The sequence below is a fragment of the Pseudoliparis swirei genome, chromosome 3 (assembly GCF_029220125.1).
Source record: "Pseudoliparis swirei isolate HS2019 ecotype Mariana Trench chromosome 3, NWPU_hadal_v1, whole genome shotgun sequence".
In the NCBI taxonomy this organism is placed as follows: domain Eukaryota; kingdom Metazoa; phylum Chordata; class Actinopteri; order Perciformes; family Liparidae; genus Pseudoliparis; species Pseudoliparis swirei.
This window is the reverse complement of record NC_079390.1, coordinates 10,086,220-10,109,669: the sequence shown is the minus strand read 5'-3', so window position 1 is coordinate 10,109,669 and position 23,450 is coordinate 10,086,220. Positions and strand designations below refer to the sequence as shown.

The 23,450-nt window shown below is 40.7% G+C and overlaps 1 protein-coding gene across 4 annotated transcripts; it reads left to right on the top strand.

Moving 5' to 3' along the window:
- The first annotated feature begins 14 nt into the window (after positions 1-14).
- Positions 15-22,977, top strand: LOC130192057 (oligophrenin-1-like). Of its 4 annotated transcripts, XR_008831318.1 has the most exons (25): positions 15-361; positions 1,562-1,657; positions 2,548-2,609; positions 3,392-3,463; positions 4,743-4,844; positions 4,945-5,055; positions 5,184-5,288; positions 5,385-5,514; positions 5,647-5,744; positions 5,919-6,010; positions 7,136-7,214; positions 10,026-10,059; positions 10,145-10,207; positions 10,947-11,021; positions 11,520-11,604; positions 12,142-12,200; positions 13,209-13,314; positions 13,428-13,587; positions 14,396-14,543; positions 15,236-15,523; positions 16,789-16,936; positions 17,564-17,614; positions 18,331-18,394; positions 21,359-21,407; positions 21,529-22,977. XR_008831318.1 is itself a non-coding variant. In XM_056411902.1 (24 exons), exons 1-23 carry the CDS (start codon positions 208-210, stop codon positions 21,381-21,383), a joined length of 2,343 nt encoding a protein of 780 aa, XP_056267877.1. In that variant the 5' UTR covers positions 15-207; the 3' UTR covers positions 21,384-21,407; positions 21,529-22,977. The 4 variants fall into 4 exon arrangements, 2 of the variants coding, with proteins under 2 accessions (XP_056267877.1, XP_056267876.1); XM_056411902.1 differs by lacking the exon at positions 18,331-18,394; XM_056411901.1 differs by lacking the exon at positions 18,331-18,394 and having other exon boundaries at positions 21,331-21,407.
- Positions 22,978-23,450: the final 473 nt, after the last annotated feature.

The window sequence follows — 23,450 nt, the reverse complement described above, 5'->3', positions numbered from 1 at the left end:
CACAACGCCGTTGTCTCGCGCTCCTCATCCCCGACCTGCGGCGACCGCTGGCTCCCCCGGACACCATGGCTCCTGCGGCCAGATGAGAGTCTCTTCGGCGGAGCAGCTATGACCAGTGCGCGGTAGACGAGCGGAGGCTGCGAGGCTCACGAGAACCAACCCCGGTGTTTCTTTATATATTGTCTGAATTAGTATATCACCCAGAAGATGGGGCATCCTCCTCTGGAGTTTAGCGCCTGCTATCTGGACAGCCCGGACTTCAGGGAGACTCTCAAGTGTTATGAACTGGAGCTGGAGAGGACGAGCAAATTCCTCAAAGAGTTGATAAAAGACGGCAACAGTGTAATCACAGCGATCAGAGGTAAGACTAGTTGAATGTGGTCGCTCTCGTTTTTCAATCGGTAAAACAATGTGGTGTTCGTATTGCACACGGTGGCATGATGACAGTGGCATGACGAGGGGTCAGCATCAGTGGGGCCTTTTTTTAAGGGCCCGGCGGGATCCATGTGGGTGGGAGAGGCTGGCTCAGGGAGGCGCCAGTGCTCCCCTGGGAGAGGACCAAGCAGCCGGCTGGGGAAGCCCACAGGTCTGCTGCAGATGTGCAGGACGAGCGGCTCTGTTGGTTTCCCCAAAATAACAACACAACACAACAGCTGCCTTCTTGCGGTGCCTTCTTCCGCCTCTGGGACGCCACCCGGCGGGGGGTGGAGTGGGACCAGTCCCACGGAGAGTGTGCACCGGTGCCAGTGGCATCACGCAGCAGATGTGTTTATTTGGCTCAGTGTGGCATCCATGAAGGCTAGCATTGTTGTTGTTGTTGTTTGGCTCGCCAAGTTAGCCCTCCTGCCGCCCAAATCCCCAGTGAGCAGCTGTTTACCTCGCAAACAGAACATGTCCTGTCGGTGCAGTGTGGTGAGGGTCCACAGAAGAGCCAGAGGTCACGAGGGCTTGTTGTTGGGGGTCAACTGCTCCAAGATGGACTCACTACCTTTTTTATTTATTATTGTAAACACTGATCTGCAGCTGTTAGTGCTGTGCAAAAGGCTGTGTGTTCAGCCGGGTACTGTGTCAATAGTAAACGCCTTTAATACAAAAGGCACTATTTGGGCAACAATCCTAAATACACTACATTAACAAAACAGACATTTTGTCTTGTGAAATGATGGAAATTGTAAAACTGTTGCATAACAAAGAGGGTTTTAAGGAGGAATTCAGAGTTGTCTAGTAACCAAGCTCCTCAGAGAAAAAACCCTCCAGTATTGATTTTGAAACTGTTTTTCATTTGATAATAAAACCCAGACAAAGCAGGGATGAAATATTGCATAGGCCGCATCCTTGCTGCTGCTGGTGTGATAAAACCTGCCAAGGATATCTTGCATACTTTGGATCTTACTGGCAGAGATTAAAAAAGAGGAAAAACACTGTTACCTTTTATGAGAATCTTATTGTATTTAGAGGATAATGAAAATTGTATGATATATTGTTGTTAAACATATTTGTGGCAGAGGCATTTGTTACTCAATTCAGATGTTTAAAAAAGGACTGAATGTTTTTTTTCCAGGCTACTCCTTGGCAGTACAGAAGTTCTCCCAGACTCTCAGCATCTACCAGTTCGACGTGATCGGTGACTCCCTGACAGATGATGAAATTAATATCAGTAAGCTAATGTTACTTTGTCATTACTGACTGATGAACTGACATTTTGACAACTTGGAGGAGATGTTATGCCATATTCCGGCAGGTTTTCTCTGTGTACTTGTAAGGGTTATAGGTACTGGAACCCAAAAGCACGACAAACACCGGAATGCAGGAGGAGGCAGTTTACTGTGTGTTTCAGGCAGGGTCAAAACCAGGTAGTCAGTCCAACAGGGCAACAAATCCAAAAAGGGGCAGGCAAAATCTTGAGTCGGGTAAACAGGCAAACAGGGTCGTAACAGGCAGGTCAGGAAGAAACTCTAATAACGCTGGAAGGTTGGCGGTGACACACAAGACAATCTGGCAGAGGACAAGTGGAAGTGAGGGAGCTAAATAGTGAGGGACTAATGAGGGGATGGGCTGCAGGTGAGAAGGGCGTGAGGACCAGGTGAAGGGAATGAGGGACTAACGAGGTGAGGATGACAGGATCTGGAATGACAGGAGAGTGAATGAAACATGTACGCAGGATGAATTTAACTAGGAAGGTGGGGAATTCGTGACAGTACTAATACCATAAATACACATTTAACATCAACATTAGCAAAAAGACATCCCCTGCTAGACCTCAGAGGAGAGGAACATGTTTGTAAGTCACTTGGTGATTCCTCACAACTTGACTGAGGAATCCCCAAACAAATAGTTTTTAACATATCTCTGACTTTAGCATCAGAGCTTAATGACAATTGTGTGTTAAAAAATGCTTGTTACATTATAATGGTAAAGTTCATTCTAATGCACATTTAGAACACTGGAGCAAGTGTGTTTCCTTTTTAATCTTTCTCTGTCAGACACTTAAGATAAGCATGAGCAATGTCTTTATTCCGGTCATCATGTTTGTGTTTTCCTCCCCAGCTCAGTCGTTTCAGGAGTTCGCCGGACTCCTGCAGGAAGTAGAGCACGACAGGATGATGCTGGTGCGTTATCGACTTCCTCCACACTGACTCTGCATCCCATTTAAACCCTCATTAGATATTAGAACCCACAGCCACATGTCCTGCACTAGAGATGAGACCACTTGAAGGGAAACTTTTGGCACATTCGGTTACAGATAACTAACTTCCTGTATGTTATTGTGCTAAATCAACACTTTATTCCCACATAATAGATATCCCATCTGTCTTTGTCCATTGAAATGTGCTATAATGAGACACAGGCACGGACCTAGATGATGTGGCCTTGTGAATCCCTCTCGGGTTCCTCGTTCCCTTTTTGTAAATGTTTCTGATGCTGTTATTTCACACTAATTGTCGTGTAACGACTGAATATGTTATGGTGCTGGTGTTATTTTTTAAACCATTGGCTTTATATTCACAGAAATCAGATATACTCAAACTAACCTTGTTCGTTTTATCCTCGTACACGATCAATCAAGTATGCAGCTGTGGTAGATCCAGTTAGACTGGCTTATCTGGATACAGATCTAATTTTATAACTGGAAGTCATCTGATGAACTGTGCTGCCCATTGTTAATATAAATCTTCGAATGTGCTTATGTTCGGTGTAGGTGTGGAGCAGCATTATCAAGAAATGTTTAGACTTTACATTCACACTCTTTCAACATGTTGGTCCCCCCCCCCCCCCCCCCCCAATGTATCTACAAGCATATCACGTTAACAGTGTAAGACAATACATTTTGTGTGTGTGAGTGTTTTTTGTGTGTAGAATTGTAATAACTGCTCCATGTTTGCTCATCTAGGTTCAGAACGCCTCCGATCTGCTCATCAAGCCGTTGGAGAAGTTCAGAAAGGAGCAAATAGGACTTACAAAAGTAAGTGTTTCTACTGATTCATCTGCTCTTCAAGTGAAATGTGACAAATATCATCAGTTGTTAAGTCAACACTGCAAAGCACTGTTGTGCATGAGAAGTAAAATCCTGATTCAACATGATGCAGAGTATAACTGAAATGCTTTCTGAGGTTCTGACAGACCAGACAGGATGTTATGCGCTACTTCCCCAAATCTATTATTGAGTGTATGTGTGAAACATTAGACACACCAACATTCACGTCTCTTCTTCCTCAATGTTTGAAAGCATTTTGTCGAAAGCATTTTTGTAGTTAGGTTTTTGTAGTTTTTCTCCCGTGATCCCGTGTTTATTCTTCTTTTAAAGTCATCACGAATCTCTGTGGGATATCAACGTGATTATTCAGAATGACATTTGAGTTTTTTTCTTTTTCTGATTGCGCTCTGATGATCAGAAGAGTGTTACTTCCTCCTCACTGTATTTATTAACCAGACGCTTTCTTGCTACTGTGCTGATTTAAAACGCAAGCAGAATTGAAATATACAGGCACCACATGACCTGGAAAACGGGTGCATATTAAAAAATGCTTTTTAAAGACTTATTTTGATTGTTCCAGTAACTCCTGCAGCTTATTCATCCTAATAATACCACTAAAATTAATTGTTAATTACAACAATACTAATAATGTACTGAATAAGAAATCTGTGTTTTCTCAAAGAGAGATAAATAGAGAAAAATGCCTCATGTCCTTGTAAAGGACATAAGAGCGTTATTACTGTTCTACAAATAGTGAAAGTCGTCAAAATAAAATGTACTAGATCCGCCCTACTTTGTCCGACCCCCTGCGCCCGGTCAGATGAATTCATGTTCCATTTGGTCAAATTAGTTGAGCTACAATTTCTCCAAATACCGAGGCACCCCCTGTTGGAAATCGGTGACCTCTAATAGCCTTCTGCAAATCTGTTGGTATCAGTGTATTTATCAGAAGAAATTGCAGGACAGAAATGCCAAAAATGTTTAATTTCGAAGCAGTCTCCATCGCAAAACAGCGTCTGCCCACCACCAAAGAGGTTTGTTCAAAGATTCATGGGAAACTTTAAAGCAAAAATGTTAACAGTAACTTGAAATATCGGCCTTTTAAAATAAGCTCAAATAAGAAATCTTGCTAGTTTATGAGAGCTGCTCATAATTTGGATGAGAGATGAACATTTCCAAACACTATTTGTCTTAGCTTCAGTAGATCATTTTTAATTTTCTTATGTATGTAATGTTTAATTTTCACAATTACACATCTGTCCTGCAGGAAAAGAAAAAGAAGTTTGAGAAGGAGAGTGAGAAATATCACTCCCAGGTCGACAAAAACCTGAATCTTTCTGTGAAAAAGAAGGACAGTCAACTTCAAGAGGTACGACAAGTGTTTATCAGTTGGGCAGTGAAATGTAGAACTGAGAAGTCACTGTTGAAATGTTCTTTCCTTTTTTTAAATGTTGTATTTTTTCCTCCAGGCTGATGACCTCCTTGAGAAAGAGCACGTGAACTTCTATGAATCGTCAGTGGACTATGTGTACCAGATCCATCAGGTGCAGGACAGGAAGAAGTTTGATGTGGTTGAGCCGGTGGGTGCTGCTCTCCTAGTCTTCCTCTTTGCTGTCACGTCACAACAGATTGAGAAAATATATATATTCAAATTGAAGAACTCGCTGAGTGATATCTGTCGTATGTACTTCCTGCTTTGGTCGTATAGGTGCTGGCGTTTCTGCATAGCATTCTAACGCTCAACAACCTGACAGTGGAGATGACTCAGGACTTCATGCCTTACAAGCAAGAACTGCAGCTCAGCTTGCAGAACGTGAGGGCTGCAACACATGATGCCATCAGTGAGATTTAATATCTTAGTAATCGGATGTCAATACGATTCTAAAGTGCCGTCCGGTTTCGCCTGCAGACCAGAAACCACTACGAGAGCACTCGCGAGGAGATGGAGGAGCTGATGAAGAGAATGAAACACCCATCCCAGATCTATAGAATGCACAGCTTCCTGCCCATGGAGGGCTATCTGTACTGCCAGGAGAAGTGTACGTGTGCCGGATGTTTACTCGGAAGCATAATACTCAGAAGCATGATACTCGTACGCGCTCTTCTGTTGTTTTTGTCTGACAAGCCCTGTCCTTTTTGTTGTTGTTGTTGTTTCTTTTTTGTCCCAACAGGGGCTTTGGGTGTGTCATGGGTCAAATATTATTGCAGCTACAAGGAGGGGAGACAGCTGGTCATGGTGCTTTGTGAACAGAAGCCAACAACGAAACAGGTGCTTCACGGAGAAAAAGAGAACAAGATTTGTGACAATAAATCCCAACACTCACAGCCACAGACCAACCTGCCGTCTTCAGCACCTGTAGCCAGTTTACATCCTCAGACGGCTTCCTCTGCTGTCACACGTACCAACTCTCTCTCTTGTCTCTCTCTCTCTCTCTCTCTCCAGGGCACTACACAGCTGACACTGATATCCTGCATCCGCCGGAAGACAGAGTCCATCGACAAGCGCTTTTGTTTTGACGTGGAAACCACCGAGAGGTTAGCGCAAACAAATCTGCGACTCGGGGGGGAGATGAGGCAACGCAGAAGCCTTGTGGGATAAACAGGTTGAGGCGGCGAGGCGAACAGGTGGCTCGCAAGGACAGAGTGTGAGGGCTAAATGGACTGTCGCCCAAACAATCCCCAAGCAACGAGCCCGGGCTGGAAACAGATGGAAAACAGTGTAATTTCAGGGGGAAGGAACACAACGAGTTCATATTTATACAAGCGGGCCGTTCAGTACAGCATGCATTTTAACGCGGCACTGTCTGCTCTGTCAGATTCAGGTTTCTTGAAATATGTGGAAATACTTGGGAGTGTCGACAGGCTGTCGTTAAAGGTTTCAAAGCTGCTTGAATTAGTCATGAAGTGCTTGAAAGTGTCTCAGATTGTTGAGCAACGCATGTGTGGCAGTGTGCGAGCTGAACAACCACACAATGAGGAGTAGGCTGTTTGATAAACTGAAGGTGGCAGTGCTGTCTCGTGGAGAAGATTCTGCTGTTGGTTTAAAATGAGCCTGGATGTCCCTTCAGTGCTCCCAGTGCTGCTCCGTGACCTTTGACCTCCCTAGTGAAAGTGTATATAGGGTGTATATAGTCCTTTTTATAATTTTTTTTCTTCAGACGCCAGCCTGAATCAGGAAAACAAATCAGGAAAAGCCAGACATCGCTAACATCGTAGCCATGTGGCTCCTCCAGATATCAGGGTTCAGCATTAGTTCATTAGAGTTTTTAAGGTTGTCGTGGTGGCTGATTAGTGCAGTTGGCAGCTTCAACTCGTAGCACAGTTGTCTCTGTTAACAATTGATCCAGTCGCCTATAAGCTGTCAAATCTGGCACCGGATCCCGTTGCTTCTGCAGGAGACAGATTGCAATAAAATATTCTCATAAACTCTTCATGCTCGTCTTATTCGAGTTACATCATTAACACATTGGGCAGAATCAGTTTCTTCAGCGACGACGCTTAAAGTAGTTTTTCTTGTGCTGTTCTTGTTATTGTGTTCGCTCTGTTGTCTCAGAGCTCTGAAACTAAATGTTCAATAATGGTTGGAAAATGTAGCCATCTGACTAGATAATTTAATTGCAACCTCTGCCTCTTTAATGGCATTTGTTACTGTTTCCATAGAAACACACCCGTCACTTTCCAAGCTCTTTCGGAGGGGGACAGGAAGTTGTGGATGGAGGCCATGGATGGAAAAGAGCCTGTGAGTTCATTTCTCATCTCATTTCGGATTCTTCTTCTCCGAGAAATCATTTTTGTCAAAACTTCTTGATTGCCAAAAATATGTACTATGCATTATAGAGTCTGCTACTAAGTGGAGACATGGCCACTGTTATTGTGGTGACACGTGAAACTCCCAATGATAGACAGACAGACAGATATAGATAGATAGATAGATAGACAGACAGACATATAGACATATAAAGACAGACAGATATAGATAGACAGACAGACAGATATTTAGATAGACAGACGGACGGACGGATGGATGGATGGATGGATGGATGGATGGAAAGATAAAATAGCAGAGTTTACATTTCCAATCTGAATCGCAGAGTCTATCCAACAAGTGTTAAATTCAGTCTCCTGAAATACTGGCAGGTAGCTACATTTCCGTCTTAAATCTTTGAGGGAAGAAGCTCCAGTTATCGACATCAACGTCATTTGCAGCTTTTTAATGAGATTGCACCAAATTGAAAGGGTTTTATATATTTACAATATCAGCTTCTGAAAGACCTGATTTGTGAAGCACTGTGCTGGTTTAAATAATATATTTGTTTAAGGGAAACCATTTTGTGCTTTTTTGCAATCACATTCATGGTGTAAGGGACATAACAGCATTTGATAAGCGCCGCAGGAAGACGGCGAGGGAGATGTCGTTATGGCTACAGACGTGTGAGATGGTATGAAGCCCGCCCTACCCATTCGACCATCGGCTGACTTCACACCACCAAGGATTTCCCCTTTTGCTCTTTAATCATGTTTCGGCGTTAATTGCCAACTCTCTGTAAAAGCGGCCGCATGTTTGCTCCGACTCCCACCGTCTCTGCATTCAGCAGTTTTGAGGCGATGCCTCACCAAATAGTCGTAGTTGCAAAAATGCACGATGTAGTTTGATTCCTCTTTTGGTTGTAAACGCTGCTTCTTGTCTGCGCTCTCTGCAGTCCTCATAGGAGATGGTTGAGGTTTATTAAAGGCGAATGTCGTGTGAGTTGTGGACAAAGCAGATAGGCTGTCAGCGCCTGAGGATGTGAAAATAACAGAAGGCAAGCTTCTCAGCGCCCTTTCTTCCTGTGCAACTTCCTCGACGGCTTCTGTATATCATGCACATTTTTACAAGAGCTTTTCCAGTCGCTCTGCCCAAATATTGTCGAGCAGAGATCCACGACACGGCGCTGCTGCCAGGTCTGCTCTGGACAAGAATCAACTCTGGTGTTCTGTGAGATTAATCTCTTCTGCCGCGGTGGATTTATTACACACTAAATGCCCGTTAGCGTTTTGAGTGGCTGATATATGAGATGCATGCAGTCTGGTGGACACTTTCTATTTGCTCATATGGGCCTCACAGTGCAGCATGTGCATCCATATTCTTATGCATTTCAACATTGATCTGTACATACTGCACGAACCATCCTCTGACTCTGCTTTGTGTTGATGTTCTTGCACATTTAGCTGCTCCTCTAGTAACCCCCACCTCTCATCTGACACTTACTGACTTGGAGTCGACACAAGAGCGGAAGTGATTCGTCGAGCAACAAAAGTAATCAGCAACTGATAGATTAATTGTTAAAGTAATTCTTATCGTAGAATTATCATCAGACTGATGATGTCTCCTAGGTTTCTGGACAATTCAAAACTTACTTTCTTCAGACATTTTATTGACAAAACAGTGAACCAAGTCATCAATAATTATATCTGCAGATTTAAGCAAAAGAAGTCTCTTTTTTTGGAAATTTCCAAACCAAAAAGTGGTTGGCATGCATGAAGCTGTTTGCCAATATGGCAAATGTTATGCAATAGTGCACTTACAGATTACTTTAAAGGCCCTTTTGTGTGCACTTTCCACTGGAACTTTTTATAAGTTAAAAGTATTTGGCATCAAGGTGTTGGACGAATAGACAATACTTGCACGTTCCTCTTCAAACTCGCCTTGATGAGTGGACATTTTGGCAATTTTCTTTTCTGAAGATAATCATTCAAACATGGGAAAGAAGATGACATTTCTCTGCCAGTAATTTCTTTCTCCGATCGCAGCTTCATTATTTTTGCATGTACAGATCGGATTTGTCAGTTTTAAAGCATGGCTTATTTCTTATTCTTGTTTTTTATTATTAAAGAAACTCATGTTAGATTTGAAAGGGATTTCGAGTAATCTCCTCCCGAAACAAAGCTGAGTTATGCCGTAGTTCTCTTCTCAGGACTAAATCCATAACACGGTGTGATAGGGATATTTCACACAACCGTCTGTGACAACAAGGTCTCGTCCTTGCTGAGGAGACCTTAAACAAGACGACTGTACTTCCTCCAGCTGCTCTGTCGCTGGCCCTGACCTCTGACAGACATTAGTGGGGCAGGGCGACAGAGTTGAAAAGAATTCGGGGAAGAATGAGACGATGCTTTGATTTCAAAACTAAATTGCTCCCGAGAGAACTCAATTCTTTTTATTTGTTTGGTTGTTTGGTTTTAATCATGGATCTTTCCGGTTTTCCATCAGTTAACAAGACACAGACACTCTTTCATCTTGTCCTCTCGTCCTTTTTCTCCTCTCCACTTCTATTGTTACTATTTTCATGCAATTTCCAAAGGCTAATGGGTTAATGGTCCCATAAACTACCCGGGAAGCCATCACTATATCCAGCCAAGTTTGATTTTAGTTAAGCAGCGTTGTGTCCTCCTGCCTCATTAAGTTTCCCCCTTATTTTCTAAGAAAGACATATTCATTGATCAAGTTGTGAGGCCAGTCTTAGATTTTCCATATGTTTCCTAGATTTCAGTTTTTTTCTCCCCATTTCAGATCTATCATTCCCCAATTCACAAGCAAGCTGAAAGTAAGTCATTCATCAACCTATATTTCCCTTTATCTTTAACTAGAAAAATGGTTTGCAATTAAATTTTACTTTTTTACTTCCACAGTGGAACTGAATGAAATTGGATTCAAGTTTGTGCGAAAGTGCATCAACTACATTGAAACAAAAGGTAAAGGGTCCTATTCCAGGTTTTGTTTTATATATATATATATTTATATGATATATATATTATTATTATATTATATATATATATATATATTTTTTCTTCTCTTTTTTTGTTGATGTTGTATATAGTATATTCTCATTCTTTTTTTTTTTTTTTCTGCTGCTGCTTGTGGTGTTTGCATATAATTTTTTCGAACGATGATTATACTTGTATAAAAGGGGATGTGACAATAAAAACTTGAAACTTGAAACTTGATCTGCAGCTGTCTTTAGCTCTGTTAGTTGACTTACTTTCCCTGAAGGGGGCGTAGATGAGTCATGTGGTAAATGTTATTGCAGGGAATACATGTGTTTCATCACAATACCAGTAGTCTATTTCAGATTGTACAAAAGTTTAATAATCTGTACGCCACACATAGTGTCAAAGATTTCTTACTAGTATTTCTTTAACAAAAGCCCGATGCAACTTTATAATTGTACAGTCACAAAATTATTCGGTAGTAGAAGAAAACCCTCAAGCCATAAGCTTGTAATCCGACTCTTGATCAAAGCGTGGAACATTGTTTGCTCTCAAACTAAATGGTTAAATGAAGCGTGCACAATCAGGAAAGAACATCTGTTGCTCAGTTCTGGCTCTCTGCCGCCTCTGAAGAGAAGGGGTGCATTTCCACCGCTCCGTATTTGTCCAGATTACACTCCTCTTTTTTCAAATGTATTTTTACCTCTTCCTCTCCTCTTTCTAGGAGTCACACAAGAAGGAGTGTACAGAACAGTTGGCAGCAACATCCAGGTGCAGAAGCTATTAAATGCCTTCTTTGGTAAGGAAGCAAGACTGTGAACATGGTGACCGTCCATTCTCTGAATCTCTTCGCGTGTGCTTGTCTTCTTTTGTAAAACAAAGCCGGTTCTGCCACTGATGTGAGAATATCAGCAGGTTGCTGACTCACAGTGCCCCTAATCTGCAGGGCTCTGTCTTCAATTGGCTTGATATTATATTGTTATGCAATCCAATAATTATGCGTTAAAGGTGTGTCTTGTATTGGCAAACCCACAAAGAACAATTTCCCAGCTCTGATTCAAATTTGGATTCAAACCCAAATGAATGCTAATGTTGCTCTTTAGCTGCTGTATATAGGAATCTGTTCGTCACAGCGTTAGCCACATCCACCGTAAAGGTTAGAGTGTGTGCAACAACCAGCCAGTAACTTTGATCAATTAGGGGACTAATCACAGGTGGTTGTCAGCGTTTTTGGAACTGAGCATAATGTCATTATCTTTAATGTTTTTTTTATTTTATTTTTTTATGCTCCTTTTAGATCCCACAAATCCAGGAGACGTGGATCTCCAGAGCAGCGACTGGGACATTAAAACCATCACAAGTGCACTGAAGTTTTATCTCAGGTATGTTTATCTATTTGTAGATGAACATGAGTCGGATACATAAAGTTAATATGTGGAACATTCTGGATCACACTTTGTAGCTCTAGCTCTACGACTGTTCTTGACTTCATTATCTGTAATTCTGGTCTGTAATGTATCTGTGAGATAGGCCTTCATGTAATACATACAACTGATATAATATTTTATTAATTCATTCATACATTTTAATTGATCAAGGCTCTCATTTGTAACTTTGCAGAATTTCTCCTGCTTCAAACACCTGATATTCCGAGCATTTACATATTTTACAAGAATCTGCTCGATTGTCATGTGTCTCTGGGGATCTGGACCCGAATGCACATGAAAGCAATTATTTGTTATTAAAATAACAAACGAAAGTGTAGAAAGAGGCTCTCTAAGTGCTCGCTGGTGTCATTGTGTAACGAGTGAGTGCTGCTTTTAGTTTTTCGTGTGTTTGACGTGGTCAGTTCTTTTGCCGTGGACTTGTTTACGAGTGTGTGTGTGTGTGTGTGTGTGTGTGTGTGTGTTTCTCTGCAGGAGCTTGTCTGAACCGCTGATGACCTACAGTCTCCACAGAGACTTCATGTGTGCTGCAAGTAAGATCTTTTTGAGATATTATCCAGCGCAAAGAGGATGTGTCAAACTCACACTGGAGTTTCACTCAAAATCAAATCCTCTTGATAATATAACAGTGATTGGGACGGTTTGCAACTCTGTTATGCGACTTTGCCTAAAACCTGTCCTCACCTGTTCGCATTCAGTAGTGAAGAAATGTTTGTTTAATTTCATGCATGCTTATTCATGTTCTACCTAAAGTATCAAAAGACTTCATTCTTTCTGTTAACAACAATGAGAAGAAATATAAAATGATGTGTGCACAGGAGCTGCTGTTTGTATATACTTGTAGCTTAAATGTTGTCATTTGTTGCAATTACGGAGTTGCGTTCCCCGCTCTCCCTATAGTTGCATGTCGAAGTGTCCTTGAGAAAGACACTGACCCCCCAGTTGCTCCCCGGGCGCTTCACTGCAGCCCACTGCTCCTTAATAACTAAGGATGGGTCAAATGCAGAGAAGAATTTCCCCTCGGGGATCAATAAAAGTGTAAATTTCTTTATTTCTTTCTTAACTGACAGCTGACTTGTATAATCTATCAAGTTCAGGATAGATGTTCAGATTACAGTTTTGGTAGTTATTATCAATTTTCCGTGTATTTTGCGTATCTTTGCACTACGGACAAGCATTGCAATGTATGTACAAAAGAGGCATTGGTAAATCACCGCCTTGCAGGTTCAGCAGTTCAAGTCAGTCTGGAAGCAATAAAATCCCGGTGCTTGTTTTCTACATGGCACACAAACTCATTGTAAAACAGAGGAGACGATGAGTTTAATAGCGTCAGCCTCATTCTGTCAGGACGTTACAGTAAGACGAATCGTGGCTTTAGTTTCCTGGAAATGTCGTTCAGTATTTGAATAAGGGCTCCCAATTATATGACCTCAGTCTCTTTCTGAGACTTTTTTACTCGTCCCATGCCATTGCAGTGTGTTCTATATTGTGTTTCTTGTGATTTTGATCTACAGTAACTTTGTGTTTTCTTTGTGTCACAGAGTCCGATAATCTCGACTTTCGACTGAGTGAGATTCATTCTCTTTCCCACAAACTGCCAGAGAGGAATCGAGAGATGTTGGAGATGCTTATTAAACACTTGGTCAAGTAAGTTCTGGCATACACTGTATTTATGACTGTACCTCTTGATCACTTTCTCAGGTGACCTGAGGTGTCACTGCCCGGTGTTAACAGTTACATTACTTGACGTTTGTTGACAGCGTGTGCAGTCACAGTGAAGAGAATCGAATGACTCCTTCAAACATGGCTGTTATCTTTGGACCCACACTACTGAGAGCCAAGGAGGAGACGGTGGCGGCCATGTTGGATATTAAGTTCCAAAATATTGTCGTTGAGATTCTGATTGAGGACTTCAAAAAGGTACATGCTCGAAGAATTATAGTAGAAGAATATCTAGCCCTTTTATTTTCCTGTGTTTTACATGTTAGGAAATGCTTTTGTGTTTTGCAGAGATTAAGATGAGAAAATTTAAACCTCTTATTAATTACAGTGAATTTGAATCTACCACCAGCAGCGAGCTAACTAAGCTTAGCACAATGACTGAATGAGTGAAAAAAACTTGGTCGACTGGAAACAAAATCCACCTATAAAGCTCACGATCTTTTTTGCTTTAATCATCCCAAAAACCACAGGGAGTGAAACTAATTGTTGGCAACCGGCGGAGACTGTATGAAGTTACTGGTCCGGTCTAAGAAATAGCCCAGTAAATACTGCGTCGTAAAATCCTCAATTGACGTTTTTAGATGTTTGATTCTATAAACAAACGAGATACAGCAATACCAACGGTCTGAGCCAGGATGGCTGTTTCTAGTCTTATGCTAAGCTAAGCTACGATAGCCAGCTGGAGCTTCATACTTCCACATGTTGAGCTCCTCATGGAAGTCTCGACAATAAGGAGAATAAGTGTATTTCCCAAAACGTTAAACAACATGATGCTTCTGGGTGTGGTGTTGTGCAGCAGAAGCATTTGTTTGCCAGAGAAGTCACTAAATTACTAATCTTGTGTTTGCGTCGAGTTCTTTTGTTCCGATTGTTTTGTGAAAAAAGTAATCTGTCTTTCCTATTCTATTGTTGTTGTTTTTTCTGCTCCTCCTCATGTATTTAAGTTACAGTCCATAACAATAGTCACTAAATCAGTGTGGGATGCTACGTTTTCTTCTGATTGCAGATCTTCAGTTATATGCCAGAGGACAGCACTTGCCCGCCAGTCCCTCCTCCGCGGATCACCCCGAGAAAGCGGCAACCAATAACCATCTCCAAGCGTCCACCTCGTGTTTACCAAGCTCTTAGTCACGACCTCTACCAGCACACACAGAGTAATTATCAGGCTCACTTCATCATCAGCCTCATCATTAACCCACTCTATCCATGCTGTAGTACAGTAGATTATTGTTTGCTTATTCAAATATTGCAGGAAGGTTCTTAAAAGTAGACAACAGAAAAAAATGTGATTTCCTTCAAATACTATTCCACCAAAAATATGAGATATTACTTAACATGTAATCATTCTTTTGTTTCAGTCAAAACCTATTAATTCCCTATATTTTCTTTTCTTAATTGTTGATATGGAACTCCTCTTTTCAAAATTATAAGTATATATAAACTAGACCACTTTTTTATTCTCTTGTATACTTCTCTTTTTCCAGGCCTACATTGTGTAAATTTCAGTTTTAACCCCTCATTTAGTGGGTGTGTCTCGGTGCTCTTGTGCACTGCGGTAGAGAGATTTCCTTTTCCTGCCCGTGTTGGTTTAATATTTAACTATTCTTAACTTACTTCTTGTATAGCCAAATAACCAGCACTGTATGACTATGAATGTTTTTCTTAAACCACTGGAAGGCTTTGCTTGCGTGACTAAGATTTGACATTCGATTACATTGTATTGTTTTGTGACCTTCAGCACATTGCTGTGCTGTTTCTTTACTTGCACATTGAAGACAATGAGCATTTCCTCCACAGAGTAAAACATTGACATTTATTTATCGGTTATGTTCTTTCTTTGCGACAGATGGCCAGAACGCCAGCTCCGTCACTGACAGGGAAGTCTCGGCTAACCCTGTTCCTCTGCAGAGGACAAAACCTGTGAACCTTGCTCCACTCGTTCCAAGAGAACCGCCTCCGAGACTGGCATTGATGCCCAGACCAGCGAGCCGTCAGGAAAGACACTTTGACTCCGACGCCGGCAAGTTCGACGACACGAGGCAAAGGCCGGATTGTGCTTCAGCGGCGAACGGGGAGTCTGGAGTCAATGTGAGCAGAGTACAATCCTTCCAGAGCAGGAGACAACCTCCCAAAGGTAAAACGAAGCCTGTCTTCATGTGGAGAAACTTCCGTCAGTCATACTTGTTCATCTTTAACTGACAACAATATATTTCTTCCAGGTTTTATGGGAACTTAACAAAAGGGAACACAAAGGGATGTTGTGTAAAGTAGAAAAGCAAAAGTTGGGATTTTTTCATCAGATAAGTTGGGACAAATAGTCGTAGACGAGATAAACCTCGTCAGCCAGCTCTTAATAAGCTCGCTGGTTGCGTTCTCTCCTGTCATGTGGCTACATCCAGCATTCTTGTCACGACACTATTAGAGTGGACCCAAAAGCACGACTCAGATAGGAGTAACAAAGAATACTGTCTTGGGTTGGAAACAGGCTGGGTCAAAACCGGGAGATCAGTGGATGAAGCAAACAAGTCCAAAAAGGGGCAGGACAGAGAATCAGAGGTCAGAACAGGCAGGTCAGGAATATACTCTAATAACGCTGGAGAACTTGGCACCAAAACACAAGACAATCTGGCAGAGGACAAGTGGAAGTGAGGGAGCTAAATAGTGAGGGACTAATGAGGGGATGGGCTGCAGGTGAGAAGGGCGTGAGGACCAGGTGAAGGGAATGAGGGACTAACGAGGGAGTGATCAGAGGCAGGTGAGGGGAGTTGGATTGATGAGATGGTGTGACAGGATGAAAACAACTATTACAAAACAGCTAAACTGTTACACTTCTCCTCTTCCGTTGGTTGGTTTTTACGCCTCTGCGTCGGCAATAGACGTGGCCAGAGGCATTGGGTTTTCGAGTTGTCCGTCCATTCTCTGTCCAATATCTATCGCCTTGAGGGAATTTGGCAAAAACATCCACTCGGACTCAAAGGGGAAGGGATACGAATTTGGTCATTTGGTCTTTTTTGTCCTAATCTAAAACATGATGCTAATTATGACAATGTGACACATGTTTAATGGTATAAAATGACAAAGACATTTTGGACAGACATGGATGTAAACTGTAACTTGTTGACTGGTTGGAGAAGACGTATAACCAGAAGGCATTCTAGTTCAGTGTTGTTGTAATAATAGTGTCAGTTTATAAAATGGGCTGCAACATGTCCTCGCTTTTAAGATTTTAGTCATGTTATTGGTTTTCTCCCTTTGTTATCATAGAAGATTTATGTCATAGTGAAAGTTGAAATGTGTTTGCGAACCACTTGAACTCATCACAGCCTTGAGTCTTAATTTTGCCATTGACAATTGTATTGCAAAATGTGTAATTCTATATTACGGTTGTTTTACTTTCAGGAGATTCTGATGGTGTGACCAGAACAAGGTCCACAGAGAAACATGTCATTTGTAGACCCCCTGTCCGGCCTCCTGAGCCCCCCTCCAGACTGCCCGCTCAACAAAAGACCCCGAGTGCAGCCAGCAGCGAGGCCTCGGTCACCTCCTAGTAAGAACTCTGCTGTCTTCCAAAAGTCCGTTGCCTCCTTTTGAGATACTGATCAACACAGATGTGCAGAATCAGCGACTCTGAAGGCATGAGTAGCTTTGATTATCAAAACTGTCCGATCAAAGGATGGACAATAATCAATATTATTATCTTAACAATGGATCTTGTATATGGGGTCGCTTGTAGTGATTCTGCAGTTTTCTTCTGCTCTACGAAGAATTTTAGCATCTTGTGTTTCGGTCATTGTTCCGGTTCTCATCCGCAATTAGTTGTTAACAAATTCACCATATCAATTTAAAAGGTGACAATGTGTCAACAACAAAATATTATACGTTATTAATCTCGTTATCTTGAAATTACAGAGTGGTTTTCCCATAGTTATGGTTTAATAAGGCTTGTTAGGCCTTTTTTTTTTCTTAGAATAATATTATCAATGGCTCTTTTCCAATAAGTGTCACAGCTGTTTGTGTGAGCCATCCTGCACACTACATCACATTACAATTATTTAACTGATGCTTTTATGACTTGTGATAAGTGCATTTTATGTTAAATCACAAAAGAATGTACTGAGGAATCTCACTGATATGTTTATCTATGATACTAACATATATTTATTTTTTTCTGCAGCGTTGCCTCTAAAACTAAGTTTTTTGAGAATGCCTCCAAGCACGTTGGCAGGTATGTCAAATATTTTTATGTGCACCTGTCTGTCCTTTTCTTAAGTTCACTACACTGATCAGACATGAATGTTTATACATTCCTGTAGATGACAGGACACATAAAGTCGTAAAATCCCAAATGAAGATTCTAGTTCGAGTCTTTGTGGAAACATGTCTTCTCTTTTATGATTTGCTTGCATGGTCCAAGTTAAGGACTTTACTGCCCGCCCCACACAGGCAGTGATGAAGACTCCAAATCAACACTGCCTGAGTGGGAAGAGTTTGTGGGAGTCCATCTGTTTCTACATTGTATTCTATCAGTTTTACATACAGACATACACAGTTGGACTTTGGAAAGAAGCACAGCTTGTGACTCATAGTGATTATTCTGCCACACAGCTGTATAGTATGAATATTGTTTAGATATCATTAAATCGAACATTTACTTAGGCGTTGAAGACGATTACAGGTGGTTCATAGGGAAACCACTTCATTAAACTCATTGCACACAGGCTGAGGATCAATGAACCTGCATGGTTGCTGTTGTCTCACTTATAAAAAGTACAATCAGCAGATCGAATCCAGAACACTTGTTGTTAAAATTGTCCCACTAGCTGTTTGTTCCGTGTGCTCTGATGAAACAAAAATCAGGTGTTCATGGCCCTGTCACTGGGAAACAAACAACAACGCTATTCCAGCCAATCAGCGACATAGGACATCTGTTCTTGTGCACAGGACAGGGGAAAGTCCATGGATGTATAAAGAGAAAGCAGTATCATGAAGGGAAATCTCTGTCTGGGTAGGCATTGACCTATCAATGTGGCATATGGATATGTCTAAATTACACATGGATAGGTACTCGAAAATATATAGTATACACCAGGGGTGTCCAAAGTCCGGCCCGCGGGCCTCAGATTTCATACGGCCCGCGACATCGGTCATATAATGTTATTTGTGGCCCGCCAGATCTGTCAGAATAAATAAATCATAAAACTTGAAAGACGTAATTCCTCCTTTCTAATGTATCTGGCTCTGCATCCGTGGCGTGAACCCTTCTCGAAACCTATTTGCCATGGCGACGGCAAAAAAAAAAGGAGAAAAGTTGACAGTGAGGGCCGCCGCTTTCAGGAGCGGTGGGAATTACGAGTGTTTCCCCTACCATGAGAACAGGGTGGGGGTCCGCCCCACTGACATGTTCTCTATAGCGCCAGATTACAACATAAGTAATGTCAGGTTGTTTTATTCAACTAAACGGTCGTATATTATTGATCGTATCGACACAGCGGCATGTCATTTCTGTCTCTACGTGGTGGCGTTCATACTTCTCCTGGCTCTCGGTATCGCGGCGGAGCTCCGCCCCCATGCGCACATACAGGTGAGCACATACAGGTGAGCACGCTCCAACCAGCCGGCAGAGAGCGTCCAATATGTCGCGGGAACAGCAAACCGACACCTCTGCGTTCCCACGGTGGTGAAGACACGTCGTCTCAGAGTCGCTCTCTGCTCCGGGTTCAAGAGCAGAGATGAGGTGGGGCGCGAGGGTAAATGCAGATTCTTTTATTTCAAGTCCTTGTTTGAGAACTTCACATATTACAAACTACACGGACATAAAACTAAGTCATTAATAAATAAAGAGCGAAATGACTGTCGCCGACTTTCGTGTAAATGTGTACGTTACGACGTTAACCGGTTACGCTGCGCATGCGCGACAGACGAGATTCTTGGAGACTTGCCAGGTGTTACTTCTCAGCGTTCCAGCTGTTGCCCTTCAAAACAAGAGCTCAACATTGAGCTTTATGGAGAGTGGCAGTGTCACTAACACTCAGTAAACTCTTTATGCCCAAATATTTGATCTTATTTTGTTTCATTTTTCACAGGTTGCACTTTATTGATATTATCTTGAAAAGGTATTCAGTGCAAAACAGGTTAATTGCAATGTTATGTAACTCATAGAAATGTAAGGTATTCTATATACAGCTTTTTCATTGTTATCTGACTGAATGAAAGGCAGACTTGGTTATATTATATGTGGTTACATTGTCATTTAAAAAATAAAAGTAATTGTGACAGTAAAAATTAATTGTTTTATAACAGTGTATTTTCATGTAACTTTTGTGGTTTAAAAAATGTCTAAAGGAACTATTGGCCCCCGGGCATCTTTACTTTATCACAATTGGCCCTAGTTGCAAAAAGTTTGGACACCCCTGGTATACACAGTATGTAGAAAACAGCTGATTCAATTAATGCCAAAAGGCCCAGATAGACATCTTAGTGTCAGCGCGTGAGTAGCCACTTTAAAACTCCTCCAAAATTACAAAAGTTCACACACACCGACACACCAAGGTAAATAAAAGAAAAAAAGGCTATAAAAAATATTCTTCCCATTGTTTTGTTTTTTATTGAAGCGTCAAATGGTGAACAAGTATGATGTTATATAAATGTCATTGGGGCTGTAAGGTTGACCCTTTGAGAACAAACTGTTTTTGACAACACTAGAAATGCTGTTTTCGAAAGGCTAAATGCCAACAAATATAAGAATAGACTTCTATTAAACTTAGACTAAATTAGACCTCTTAAACTGATTTATTTAATGAGAATTTGGGAAATCCTTATCTTTTACCATTAACTTTTGTTATAAACATTGTATGCAATAAGTCTCTAAGCTATTATTATTAGTAACAATAATTAGTATAATTAATACTAATGATGATAATATTAACTATTATTGTTATGAGTTGATTGTTATATTAATAATAACCATTAATAATATTGATATCAAAGTCATGTTAAAATTATTTAAAAATTCTAAACTATTGGATAGAGCCCCAGACATATATATATATTATTTATTTATTAGTGTTTTTAAAAGGAGGCGTGAAGAGGAGGTCCATGCGCCTCTCCCTCTGCACAGAGATGGTCCTGACTTCAGAAGTTGTGTAGCTCTGGGTACCGTCTAGTGCACACCATTGCAGCTGTTCAGGAGTCATTCTGTGGACTCATTGTGAACAGTATAATCTGTTCAAATATTTCTCCAATTAAATTAATCAAGAGGTCACAACAAAGTGTTGTGTATTTTTTACCATGAAATGACATTTCGATAAAAGTCGATCAAATGGGCGCAATCTGTCAAGAGTTCATGGCTGTTTCATGTATTTCTGAGAGATCACACGGAAGGTGGCACAGATATGTTTGCACGTCCTGCATTTATAAAGGTATTTTAAATGCAGGAAGTACAAAAATGCAGGAAGTACTACAAATAAAGTTTAGTAAATTCTCTGCATTTATAGTTTTAGGTGGTAAAAAGAGTACTATTGTGACAACTGGAGTGTGTGTCGGCCGAATCCTGGGACATATTATCAATGATGAACATTTAAACAAACAATCAATGAATCCAACTATAATGTAATCTAAAAAAAAAAATTGGGTTTACCTTTGATCAATCTATTTTTAGAAAGTACAGCAGACAACTCAGCTGTGCATGCAGTGCTAAAATTCATCAGGATAATGCAATAAAGTGACTTATTTACATTCGGTGGCTCGGAGGCAGGCAGGAGAAGGGGAGGGCATGAATATGCTACTAATATCACATTTTTACACAAATATACAACAACAACAAAAACGTTTATTACATATTGCACCTCTGATCCTAAAAATAAAGATACAAAACACACACTCTTAGAAACTAGAACCAATAACTGGCCTGGAAAGAAAGTTTCACTATACTAACCTTATCAGCACTCATTTCTCTCCTTTTCTAATTTAGTCCCCCGGCTTCTCCGCCATCATAAACGGTGACGAATGTGAAAAAAGAGGTGAGATTTACTGTTGTGACAGATGTACCGCCAATAAAATACTGAATACATTGAGAGGCCACCTGCATAATGAAGTGATGTTCCTGTTTTAATTAGTCTCTTTCCACGCTTGCTTCCTCAGAATTAAAGTTAGGGAGACTCGGAGAACATCATGTGACCTCGACACGTGCTGGAGGGAGTCGGTGTCGCTCATCCCAGCAGACAGACTGAAGAAGTCGCTTATATCGTCATGGAGGGATCCGATTCCCTTGTATTTTTAACGGGAAGAAGGATGTTGTGAGTCAACACATTAGCAAATGGACTTTTGCCGGTACTATTTTCCCCTTGTTTCATGCCAGTTGACAATTTAGTTTGACAAACTAAAATTACAATATTTTGTCATTTTACAATGTTAAGAAGTTTGAATAGCCAATTTTATTGCCGGCAACAAACTGCCATAACTGGTTATAACAGTTTACTCTGACGTTGTGTCTACACTCTTAACCCTTGTGTTGCCTTAGGGTCATTTTGACCCGACTCAATATTACACCCTCCCCCCACCTTAGGATTAATTTGACCCCATTCAATGTTTAATGTCGGTGTTCTTTCGGTATTCAACAAACAAACATAAAGTGCCTCACACTTAAACTTGGAAAACAATATTAATTCTAATAATTTTCTGGAGGTTTTAATTGCTGGCGTCAAATTGAACCCAAAGGGTAAAATATGTTAGTAAATATAAAGGTAACAGGAGGGTGAAACATTAAATCGGGTCAAAATGACCCAAAGGCGGGGGGAGGGTGTAATATTGATTCGGTTCAAAATGACCCTAAGGCAACACAAGGGTTAACACTCTGCATTGTAAAATAGATCCCCCAAAGAAAACTAATTGATTAAATAAGGTTAATAATTATTCATTTTAAAACGTGAAATATTAGTTCTAGATTGTATAATGAACCATGTACGGTTCCGTCAACGAGCTGGATGAAGCAAATTCATCAAGCAAGTTACATCAATTGAATAATGATTTATGTGAAAGCTATTGGGTTTTAAAAATATTTTTAAAATAATATTTTGATCAAAATGTAATTTGACAAAACGTGTCATTCAGCCACGAGTCACTTTATAAGAGGCATTACAAAAAGGTATTTTGCTACCCAGTGTCAGACTGTATCGGTATCAGTCAGCGTAGTTCGGATGTGCATGATGACTATGTTTGATAGGGAATTATTAAATTAGATTCACGAGTGTACAGTCCCTCATTTCTGACCTTGTTGCCGATCACTTCTTACCTCATGTAGGGAGGTCAGGTTGCACAGGAGAGTCCTAGAAGGTTACCTGAATGTGTTCCACCTCAAAAATATAGTTGGGATTTCCAAAATTGGTCAACTGACTGTAACAGTCGTTTATGTGAAGATAACACTCCGAAGTTTTGTTTTCTATTTCTTTGTTTTTAAAATAGCTATGTACATTTTAAACTTTTGTTTGATAACCCAACTTGATAGCTCTGGTTGTCTTGAAAATAAAAGTTGTTAACATGACTTGAAATATGTTTGTGTTATGATTAAAGTCCCATCTCCTCAGTCAGTGAGCTGATGTTTGAAATGAGTCATTCTTTTATTATTCTTAATTTAGCACAAGGAAAATGTAAACGAAACAAGGAAAATCAAAACAATGTAAATGAACAAAAGACGTACCATTAAACTGAAAATCATGACAGAAAAGGGAGTATTGTTTCCCACAATAAAAGCAGCAACAACAACTACATTTTTGATGTAAACTTCAACATGACGAAGGCATACAGCTTACATCAAAAATCTCATTTCTTTATTTTATTAGATATATTTATGTACAGTATATGTGGAAAATTATAGCATATGAATTTTGGAGTTAACCAAAATGTGCTTTGTGTGGTAGAGATGACCTTTGGCCACCAAATTCAAATATGTTCATCCCCGAGTCCAAGTGGATGTTTGTGCCAATTTTTTAAAAAATCACGAAAGGCATTCCCAAGATATCTTGAGAATGGTACGGATATTAGGTCACAGTGACTTTGACCTTTGC